The 12,723-nt window shown below is 29.8% G+C and overlaps 1 protein-coding gene across 1 annotated transcript; it reads left to right on the forward strand.

Annotated features, from left to right (window-relative positions):
- The first annotated feature begins 2,361 nt into the window (after positions 1–2,361).
- Positions 2,362–6,729, forward strand: LOC149190018 (putative xyloglucan endotransglucosylase/hydrolase protein 32). The gene is made up of 4 exons (XM_089413335.1): positions 2,362–2,660; positions 2,803–2,903; positions 5,986–6,212; positions 6,335–6,729. The coding sequence occupies exons 1-4, from the start codon at positions 2,414–2,416 to the stop codon at positions 6,555–6,557; spliced, it is 798 nt and encodes a 265-aa protein (XP_089269461.1). The 5' UTR covers positions 2,362–2,413; the 3' UTR covers positions 6,558–6,729.
- Positions 6,730–12,723: the final 5,994 nt, after the last annotated feature.

The raw sequence follows: 12,723 nt of genomic DNA on the forward strand, positions 1-12,723 counted from the left end.
TCTTATATTAGGAAAATCAATTATTCGCATTAATGTGTCTAATATGTGTGTTAATGCATCAATTATTTGTGAGTGCATCACTTATATATGTGTGTGAATGCATTACTAATATGGATGACTTTATGTGTGTGCTTGTGCGTCACTTATGTGCATTAGCCCATTACTTGTGTGTATGAGTGTTTCACCTATTCACATGGACAAGGTGTATGAATTAGTTAGACAAACTTTAGTCTAAGCAAATCAAACACTATTTTGTTTCATAGCATGCTAAAATATTGAAAAATTGTGAAGTCTATTGATATATAAAAAACACCTCAATTAATATTCTCTCTGTGGGAACTTATTGATTCAACCACATTATTAAAGATCTCAATTCCACTATTTAACTTTTAAATGTACAAATTAAGCTAATAACCATAGTAGGTGTAAATGATTTAATTTAAATTATAGATGTCACTAGAACACGCATGACCTCATAATAGGTAACTTTAACAATGATGAGAAGGGATGTCTGTCACTTTCTTGTGGATACTATTTAGATTGATAGTCTTTTGTATGGCTACATAGCTTACATGTGGGTGTGGTTTAGGTGTGTGGGTAGGTGTATAATTTATGTGCCTCTTATATTAGGCACATCAATTATTTTCGTTAATTTTCGTTAATGTGTCTCATATGTGTGTTAATGCATCAATATTTGTGAGTGCATCAGTTATATATGTGTGTGAATGCATTACTAATATGGATGACTTTATGTGTGTGCTTGTGCGTCACTTATGTGCATGAGCCCATTACTTGTATGTATGAGTGTGTCACCTATTCAGATGGATAGGGTGTATGAATTAGTTAGACAAACTTTAGTCTAAACAAATCAAACACTATTTTGTTTCATAACATGCTAAAATATTGAAAAATTGTGAAGTCTATTGATATATAAAAACCACCTCAATTAATATTCTCTCTATGAGAACTTATTGATTCAACCACATTATTAAACATCTCAATTCCACTATTTAACTTTTAAATGTAAAAATTAAGCTAATAACCCTAGTAGGTGTAAATGATTTAATTTAAAGTATGGATGTTACTAGAACACGCATGACCTCACAATAGGTAACTTTAACAATGATGAGAAGGGATGTATGTTGCTTTCTTGTGGATACTATTTAGATTGGCAGTCTTTTGTATGGCTACATAGCTTACATGTGGGTGTGGTTTGGGTGTGTGGGTAGGTGTATAATTTATGTGCCTCTTATATTAGGCACATCAATTATTTGCATTAATGTGTCTCCTATATGTGTTAATGCATCAATTATTTGTGAGTGCATTAGTTATATATGTGTGTGAATGCATTACTAATATGGATGACTTTATGTGTGTGCTTGTGCATCACTTATGTGCACAAGCCCATTACTTGTGTGTATGAGTGTGTCATCTATTCACATGGATAGGGTGTATAAATTAGTTAGACAAACTTTAGTCTAAACAAATCAAACACTATTTTGTTTCATAGCGTGCTAAAATATTGGAAAATTGTGAGGCCTATTGATGTATAGAAAGCACCTCAATTAATATTCTCTCTCTAAAAACTTATTGGTTCAACTATAAGAAAAACATATTTTTAACCAATTAAAAACATTTTTATGTCTTATTCCAAGATCAAAAACAATTTCAATCCAAATAGTATTCACAAGAAAACGACCAGCATTCCTTCTCATCATTGTTAAGGTACTCATTATAAAGTAATGTGTGTTCTTGTAACATCTAGAGTTTAAATTAAATTGCTTACCCCTTATTCCACTATGGAGATTCCAAATTGGTAGTCAATGGTGAGCACTGATGAGAAACGGTGGAACATGGGTTTGAAAGGTGTCCATCTTTTAGTTGAAGAATTGAAAGACGATGCAATTATGACAGACCGAACCACCGAGCCTAAAGCCCATTAAAACACATGGAGAATCTTGCACCTTTGTCAGGAGGTAGCTGAGTTTAGGCCGTGATAACGATCTGCCACAGAACGGTTATAATTATTTCGAGCCACAACAACGTTAAACCATGGTTTTATATTAGCCTAGCAGAAAACAAGCAAAGCATAGGAAGCACATTCTATGATTCCTCGGAATTCACGTGTGAGTAACCTTAGAGTTGTGTTTCTGACTAGCATAAATGTCCAATGAAAGTTATAGGTGTGTATTTATGATTCTCTTCTCTTTAAACCTCAAAGTTCTGAAGTTTCCTGATCAGTGGTCAACAAAGAACGTGCTACCTGTCAGTTTCTAACCGGTGCCATTTATTCATAAACATGGATCTCTTATGATCTATTTAATGCAAGTTACATCTCCCATATTTTCTGCAACTGTGAAACTCATTTCCATTTAACTTGCAGCTGTTCATCTGCAAGAGCCATAACTCCATCATGGCACTTATTAGGAAGACTGCACTGCTAGTGATTGCATTTGTACTGATCCTTTCAGAATGTAATATGCCACTATCGTCAGAAGCAGCGAGCAGGCCTTACTCCTCTTATGGCACGGCTTATCCTCTTGCTTCTCGGCACTCTGCTGTGAGGTTTAATCAAGCCTTTCGTGTTCTATGGGGTCCTCAGCACGAACAAGTCACCAATGACGATTTTGGGGTCACCATTTGGCTGGACAGGACCTCTGGTAACAATTTTTTTTGGTTGTAATTAGTTAGTGTGGTTTGAATGTATTTTTCTTATATTTCATATATATTTTAAAGCAATGATCAAGCCAAACATCATATTAATATGTTATGAAATTAAATCGAGATAATTATATTTTGCAGGAAGCGGATTCAAATCACTGCGGGCATATAATTCAGGCTACTTCAGTGCCGCTATTAAGCTGCAGGCTGGCTATACTGCAGGAGTTAATACAGCATTCTATGTAATTGCATCTTCCATTTACCTTATTCTACTCTATGTGTACTCATGTTTACGTTATTTTGTAATTCTGTCTGTAGAGCAACGGTACTCAGTATTCATCTGAAAGGTCATCTCGGTCCCGTCATTATTGAAACCATCACAATTGAGTTTTTTAAATCGTGGGTTTTATGTTTTAATGGTTATTAACACGCTTCTATATCTATATCTATATCTATATCTATATCTATATCTATATCTCTATCTCTATCTCTATCTATGTCTATTTCTATATCTATGTCTATATATATATATATATATATCGTAAAAATGTTAGTTTGTTAGTTAAGATTTAAGTTTATACTGTTTCACTATAAATAATATTTTAAAAATAATTCTTAAGAAGTATAAATGAATCTCTTATATTATATTATATTAGAAATTTTAAAATATATAAAAATTTAATAAATAATTATTTCTATCCATAAGATTCTAAAATATTTCCATAATCCAATATCTACAATCCAAGATGACCTCTCATCAAGAAAAAGTTAGCGAAAAAAAACTGAAGTATTCTGTCTTCTTCATGTTCTTTCTTCGTGAGGAAAAATGGAAAGAAAGTCAGTGGAAAGTATTAGCTTTTTTCTAGATGGGTGAACTAAAAGTCGAGGTAATTTCTCATTTCTCTCACTTTCAATTTGTTGAACTGTGGTTTTGTAAGTGGAATGTTACCTTACAAATAGCTTAGCCAGATTTGCTATCAGTTAAAAGCTTTTATATGTGAGAATGCTGATCTCCTAAAGTTGTTTCCAAAATTAACATGAGATGCTTTATTTTAACAGTTTCTTTTTACAGATTGTTCTGATGGCACAGTAAGTTTTCATTTTCATTCCTAGGTTTCATTTGCTTCTCATCAATGTTGGGTTTCATTTTGCCTTTTATTAGTTAAATTTCTGGTAATTAAATTCTGTTAAGTAGTTTTTGTTTTTTTAATTTATATTTCATTCTAATCTCTCTTATTAGTTCTGTTGTATAGTTTTTTTTTTAATATCTTATTAAAGATTTAATGATTTGAGTTTATGTAGTTGGTGGATTTAATTATTTTATATTAATTTTTTTATTATATAAATATATATTTTTTAATGTATATTTCGTTCCTATATTTTTCTATTAAAGATTTAATGATTTGAGTTTATGTTGACAGTGGGTTTACTTATTTTATTTTAATTTTAGTAAACATCACTTGAATAACCAAAATTTATTTTATTTAAAATTGTATATTTAAGTTTTTTATATTTTAAAATTTATTTTATATAATTTAAATTAATAAAAAATAAATAAATGATAAAATATTAAATTCATAGTATTTTATGGGTTCAACTTGCTCATAACTGTTTTTTAATAATGGTTCAAATAATGATGTGATTAAAAAAATAATAATGATATTTATATATTAATTTTTTTATTGTTGAAATTTTTTTATTTTAATTTAAGGTGGATGAGGACCTATTGACTTTTATTTTTTATTTTTTTAATTGATGGTCTAGATTGTTTCTCAAGGGAATATGCTTAGCATATGCTTAGTTTGAATGTTTATCAAGGGATTGATTCTCAAGGGAATATGCCTAGCATATGCTTAGTCTTAATGCTTATTAAGGGTTGTAGTGTATTACAGAGTTTATTGGGTTGTATTAACTTTATTTAAAAATTAAATTCCTACTAAGTGGTTCCTAGGGATTTGAGGTTATTTCAATTCTAATAAGTTCCTTCATGATAAGTTCCTCATTATTATTTATAACATTCATTTATATAAGCAAATTTTATTTAGCAAAATGGTGTATTTTATAACAAGATGTGTAATTTTTTTTTTCTTAAGTTAAAGTTGATCCATAACATTTTTATACATGATTAATCAAATAAATGTGTGTATTGGTAAATCATTCTTAATATTGCAATATTTTTTTTGTTATATTTATAAAACTTTAGACTATATCAACTACATTAACATTTTTAATGTAATTGTACTAGTTATAAATTTATTTAATATTATGAATTTATATAAAATATTAAAATGGTATAACCTGATATCAAATTAATAATCATTTTCTACTCTCTTTTTTTTTCCTTTCAAAAGTATATATCTCTATATGTTTAATATTAAAATATTGTTTTTGAAATGAATTATATTCAAATTTAATAATCAAAATTTTACATTTCAAATTTATAATTAAAAAATAAAGTTATATTATTAGAATTACAATTTTGTTAATATAGGAATTTCCCCAACAATAAACCGTTATGATTTTATAGTTATTGAGTTTAGGTTTTTGTGATCCATATCAATTTAGAGAAGAATCTTTGGCGAAAATCACATAGAGATAAATTTTTGTCGAGGCGTTTCGAACCAACTTGTCGTAACGATGAATCACAATAGTTGGTTCGAAACACGTCACAATAGTTGGTTCGAAACACGTCGACAAAAAATTATCTCTATGTGATTTTCGCCGAAAATTCTTCTCTTAATTTTATAGTTTTTGAGAAAATCTGTCCAAAAAAATTGTGATTTACTTAATCAGACTTTCGATAATTTTGTTCACCAAATTCCTCTCAAAACAACTATTTTAGTCACGTAGAACAACTGTAACAACCAACCACAAGACTCGAACCCCTCCGTATGAAGCCAAACTCCCACCTATAGTCAACAAAGCCCTCTTCACTAAGCCAAACATTTCCTGACAACATTATACCTTTTTAACTAATCGCTTAATGACTTACTTCCTCACATTTGCACGGCCGGGGTCAGAATTTCTGTCCTCGCCATGTGATCTTTATGCTGTGTTTTTAGTTTGTGTTTCATCATTCAATTCCAATTGGCTTACAGTCCTGTCTAGGGTATCCTTGTACGGAACGTACCAGTGAAGTTAATGGCCATTATTATTAGTTTTTAGGTCAACAGCCAGGTTCAGCTAAACGATTTCTCTACTTATTAACATTATTTTGTTAAAATAATAAAAAACTGACACAAAGTTGTAAAAACTAACGATTTTGATAAGTATTTTAGATTTGAAATTTGTACCCTAATGAATGCACTTGAATTTTCCTTGCAGTTATCGAACAACGAGGTTCACCCGGACTACCACGACGAAATAGACATTGAATTTCTGGGAACAATACCAGGCGAACCTTATACCTTACAGACCAACATCTATGTAAGAGCTGGAAACGCGGGCAGCGGGAGGATTATCACGGGCCGAGAGCAGCAAATCCACCTCTGGTTTGATCCCACCAGCGATTTCCACCGTTACAGTATTCTCTGGACCCCATCTAAGATTGTGTAAGTGAAACAAATATAAATTACTCGAAAGCAAATCAATCAACTATTTCTTGTGTTTTAATGCCACGTACCATTATATGTAATTTTTACTCATGTGATGCTGCAATTATTATATCATGCAGATTCTTTGTGGATGGTACCGCAATAAGAAAGTATCCCAGGAGGAACACCTCTACCTTCCCAACAAGGCCTATGTGGCTTTACGGATCAATATGGGATGCATCTCCCTGGGCTACAGACAACGGGAAATACAAGGTAGACTACAATTACCAGCCATTCGTGGCCAGGTACAAAGGCTTCTCCATCACCGACTGTACACACTCAGAGGAGGCCCGATGCCAATGAACAGAGTTAAAACCGGCAAATTAAGTTAATTTAGTAAGAATCAAGAATACATATGTTTTGGTTACAGATGATTTAATCAAATATTTGTTGGGAATAATAACAATTTTCCCAATCTAATCTAAACTCAAATTTAAATAATATGATTTATAAAATTTATATTTTACTCATTTGATTCCAGGTTAATGTAACACTTTAAATGAGATAATAAAATATGTTCTTAACATTGTTACAAGTTAGTACTTAAGTATTAAGGGGTTTTGATCATGTATTATATTAGATTTATTTTTTGGGATTCAATTGTATAGTTATTGGTCTATGACTATTTTCCTGAAAAATAATCGGGAATAATAAAAAAATCTTATAAATTTTAATATTTAAATTTTAATATTTAATTAATATCTAATAATATCTTATAAATCTGTGAGGTTGTATATTTTATTTGCATCAGGTTGTATATTTTATTTGCATTCCAATAATAAATATATTTATGAGTGCGGTGGAAAAGAAGCTTGATACATAGGCTTCTCTCCAAGTTTTTTGAACATAGGAATAAAATCTTCAATCAAATTAAATAATTGGTTTCTTTAGGTCCTATAGACCAAAGTTTGGTCCAGTGGACTTTCACCATCATCGTCATCAAATAAAGCAAATAAATAATATGCATGTTAAAATATGAAAATGTTTTATAAATTTATATATTTGTAAATGTTTACATATTTTAAGAGTAAATAGAGTAAATAAATAATGTGCATCTTGAAATATGAAAATGTTTTATAAATTTATATGCTTGTGGATGTTTACATATTTCGAGAGTAAATAGATAATATGCATGTTGAAGTATGAAAATGTTTTAATATTATTTGTATGGTAGTTATATGTTATGGTGTTTTAAATTTTTTGAAGTTTTGATTTTTTCAAGTTAAAATTGGCTGAATTTTGGGTAAGATTGTGAGTTTTGTTCGTTGAAAATTCATTTTGAAATGTATTATTTTTGTTTTGAGAGATTATATTATTTAAATTTGTAATTTAATTTCAAGTAAATTAAAATATAGAATAATTAAATGAGAATGATATATATATATATATATATATATATATATATATATATATATATATATATATTTTTAGAGATTATGCTATTTAAATTTGTAATTTAATTTCAGGTAAATTAAAATATAGAATAATTAAATGATAATTTAACATATTTATATATAAAAAATTATATTATAAGAAAAATAAAATATAAAAAGGAAAATAGAAATATATTAGTCATAAAAACTTGTATATTTATATATTATGTGTAACTATTTTATCTACATTAGAACCTTAATCATTATTTAAAAAAATGATCATATAGATGATTTCTAAATACTTTTCTTTAGAAAATTTAGTCTAAAACTCTCGGGTAAATTATACTTTAGTATTAGTTTTTTTTATTTTTTTTATAATTTGCATAAAGCTCACTTTTCTGCATACTTAAAATATACTACATTTTCCAATATTTTTGATTCTATAATACAATAGCATGATCTATCAATATAACTAAAATACATTATATTTTTCTCTTAGTATTTTCCAATATTTTTGATTCTATAATACAATAGCATGATCTATCAATGTAACTAAAATACATTATATTTTTCTCTTCTCTTGATACTAAGATTAGTTTTCAACTTCAAAGTGGTTCAAGTTCGACTTTCATGAAATCATTCTATCTCAATGTACTTGTTTCCTTCTTTGATTTTATTGATCTTATGAAATAAAATACACTATATTTTTTTCACTTGATACTAAGATTAGTTTTTAATTTAAAAGTGGTTCAAGTTCCACTTTCATAAAATCATTCTATCTCTATTACTTGTTTCCTTCTTTGATTTTATTGATCTTATTTTCATACGATCATATCAACCTTTCATAACAATAAAATACAACATTTAACTTTTTTTTAATTAACATTATTGATTTCAATTTATCTTTCCCTCTCATTAAATATTCTTTTCTCCTTTATTTCAAAATTACCATCACTGTTAAAAATATTCCTAAACGTACTTATTAAACAGTGAATGCCCTTGTATAAAAAAATACTAACGTTTAGTATTGATCGTTCTCAAAATTAAAATGTATAAATGGTATAAGAAAGGAAATATTCTATTAGTAGATTATGGTTTCTTTTCAATTTGAGTAGTGTATACTGTTATTTATCTATCTATGTTAATGGATGATAATAAAATTATTATTGTGATTTATTTTCTCTTAATAGAGAAGTGTGAAATGTAATATTGTTTTCCAATATTAACATAAAAATTTGATTGTAATATTTAAATTTCTTTAAAAATATAAAAATACAATTATTATAATATTGATATTTCTTTTATAATATTATAATTTTAATAATAACATATTGTGCATTGGACCAAACCGCTATTAATCATGTTTAATTGTTAAACAAATTTCACATAGTTAAATTTACAATTTCAAATGATCATTAGTATTCCATAAGTTGTAAATAATAAAACCCATGAAATATGAAAACAATTATTCACAAAATATGTGATAGTCTTTTCATCATTTTTACAAAGTCTAAAATAACATATATCTTTATTTACAAAGTTTGGATTCTCAACCTACTTCATTTTTTTTTGGCAAAAAAATTGCAAACAAATTTTGAATTCTATGTCACTGGAATTCATTGAATATATTCTTATATTTTTATTAATTATTTTGATAGATTTTGCTATAATATAATGTTAAATTTTTATTTGGATGAAAATTTAAAGAAAATTTCTAGATTTAAGGAGGCACATAGTGATGGTAAAAGTTTTTTTTAAAATAAATGTAAAGGATAAAAAATGAGTAGAAATAAAAAATAATTAATACAAAATAATAGGTAGGAATTTTACACTCCCCAAGTGTAGGTTTATGGAACTTAGAACAAGTATAAGGTTGATTTTAAATTAGAGTTTTAAAAGATATGCTTATTTAAATTTGACATAATTTTTAATTGGAAAATCTAAATTTCAAAATTCAAAATTTCTTGGATGATGGAAAGATAGTAGAGTATATTAAGAAAATGGAAAGCAATTATGGATTATTATTGTTAAGAGGGTGAAGCTAGATGCTAAGAATTTTGGTTGAAATCCAAATAAGAACTAATGCTAATAGCTTAGTTTAGAGGATGTGGTTATGAAATTTATCCCATGGAGTGTTTAAGAATTGCAAATAGAATTCATTCTTTTAATAAGTCACTAATGAAGGGGATTAAGGAAGTTAAACAAGAAAAATATGAGTTAAGGGAATATTTAAAAATGAAAGATGGAGAAATCAACATGTTATGTAAGCATAATTGAGAACTTCTTAATAACGTTAAGAATTTCAACAAGGACATATTGTAAGTTTTAACCCTATGACATATTGTAAGTTTTAACCCTATACTATTAATTGCTGCAAACAAATTCTTAATAAAAATAGAAAATGTACAGTGGCAAACATACAAATTTACACACATATTTTATCTTGGAAACCCAAACTTGGAAAAACAAAAACATATTTTTTTCTTTATATATCCCATGGCATACGTGATCCAATAATGTACGGTGGCAAACATACACATTTACACACATATTTTATCTTGGAAACCCAAACTTGGAAAAACAAAAACATATTTTTTTTCTTTATATATCCCATGGCATACATGATCCAATCATATTTACCAAAACTACAAAACCATGGGAAAAAATACCAAGTGCCATTAAATTGCTTTTAGAAAAACCTTGGGCTGAAAACTACCGATAACAGATGCAAAAAAATGCCCAACAAAACTTTCCACCTACATAGCCCCATCCAAGGGGGATAAAAAAGCCCCTTTGGGACCCCCCTTTGTTCATGGTGCATATAATTCGTGCAAAGAATATAACACATATCCAATATTCTCCCACTTATTGTTTTCTTGGCATTAAGTGGGGCACAAGAGTAAAAAGTAAAAAATTCACCGTGGAGATGCCCATTATTTCTCTACAAAAAAAAAAAAAAAAATTAGTGCTCTTAGATTTTCTTCATGCATTTGCCACATTCTTCAAAGTGTCCACCTTTACCAACAACACCTTCTTGTCTTCAATCATATCCCTCACAAAAGTGATATTAAATATCAATATGTTTTGTCTTTGAATGATAAGTAGGGTTCCTTGCCAGGAAAATTGTGCTTTGGCTAAAAATCTATCCTTATATCTTGTTGTATCAACCCCATACCTTAACACAACCTTTGTAACAAAACTTCTTCCTTGCTTGTATGAGTCATTTACATGGACTCAATTTCTATAGTTGAAAGTGCCACTACAAACTGTTTCCTACTCATCCAACTCATAAATCCTCCAAATAGGTTAAGCACATACCCACTTGTAGATCTTCTATGATATAGATCTCTAGTCCAATTTGCATCAAAAAACCCATATATGTCCAACACTTTTGTCTGGTCATGGTCTTCCTTTGTATCACAATCCATAATGAGTAGTGTCATGCAAATACTTGGAAACCCTCAATACTATTGCCTGATGTTGCTTCCCTAGTCTTGACATATACCTGCTCGATACTCCCACTGCATGTGCAATGTTTGGTCTTATACAAATCATTGTGTATATCAAACTTCCAACCACATTGGAATATGTAACATGGAGCATGTCCTTCTTCTCTTCCTGTGTCATGAAACACTAATCTGCATATAAAATTATACATACATGAAGAGGGACCTTCACCAATTTATTTTCCTACATATTAAACCTCTGCAACATTATATCAAAATACTTCTTTTTATTTTAAACTACAGTTTCCCCTTTGCCCAATCTATTTAAATTTCCATGCCCAAAATGAAATTTGCAGCAATGAGATCCTTCATTTCAAAATTAGAAGACAAGTGCGTTTTCACTTCTTGGATTATTTTCCTATAATTTCCATTTAACAACATATCATCTACATATAAGACAAAATAAGTTAGATGATCACCAACTAATTTAAAATACACATATTGATTCACTTTGCTCCTTGTGAAGCTAAGTCCTTGTATATATGTATCAAATTTTTGATACCACATCCTTGGTGATTGCTTCAACTCATACAAGGAATGTTTCAGCCTGCATACCAAATATTTCTCACCTTTCACTACAAATCCTTCTTGTTGCTTCATATAGATATGTTCTTCCAAATCCCCATGTAGGAGTGTTGCATTCACTCCATTTGTTTAACTAAAAATCAAGAGTAACAATAATAGATAAAATAAATATAATAGAATATAACTTTACAACAAGAAAAAAAATACTACCAAAGTTAGTTCCCTACATTTGGGAATAACCTTTTACTACTAACCGAGCTTTGTATTTCTCCACTTTTCCTTCTTGATCCACGAGGATCCTAAAAGGCCAAATTTTCAAAGTCCTTGAAAAACAGAGAAATCTATCTTAAATCGAATAACTCATCAATTTGAATCTAATGGAGTGAATCACACATCGATCTGATATCGTATGAGAAAGTTATGGCGAGCTGAAGTTTTTGAGAAATAACTAAAAATTTTGCAGGCATGATCCATAAGGATGACACATGACATTGACACCAGTAACATAGATGTTGACTTCATCCATATAGGTGATGACTTCAGTAGGGTGAAATGGCAGTATGATCGACAGGGAGCCAATCGGGTAACGACCAATGGCAGGTGATGCCAACAACCCAATTAGCAACCCAGTCAAACATATGGACCAATCAGATTACGACACATGGTGCTCATATAGAAGCTTGTCGGTTTCCTTAACAAGGTGAAAATTTTCACCTTTGCGGTAGTCGACATTGGCCATTTTGTCACCTGATTAATTTGCATAGTGACCTCAAAAAAAAGTCGTGGGGGGGGGGGGGGGGGGGGTGGGAAGGGGGGGGGGGGGGGGGGTGGGGTGGGAAGGGGAGGGGCGGGGGGGGGGGGGGGGGTGTGGCAAGGGGAGGGGCGGGGGGGAATGCCTATTGGGATATATTACATAAAATATTAAAAAAAATTATCGTCGGGCAAAGGGTGGCCAAACCCCACCATCTGACCCGCAATTGTTATATATATTTATATTAATAAACCAACGACAGGAGTCGAACTCACCCGACGGGATCATTGGCGTCAATGCAAAATCCAAACCAA

The sequence above is a fragment of the Pinus tabuliformis genome, chromosome 3_1, assembly GCF_031772625.1.
Source record: "Pinus tabuliformis cultivar Carrire ecotype Pingquan chromosome 3_1, CPIR1, whole genome shotgun sequence".
Taxonomy (NCBI): Eukaryota; Viridiplantae; Streptophyta; class Pinopsida; order Pinales; family Pinaceae; genus Pinus; species Pinus tabuliformis.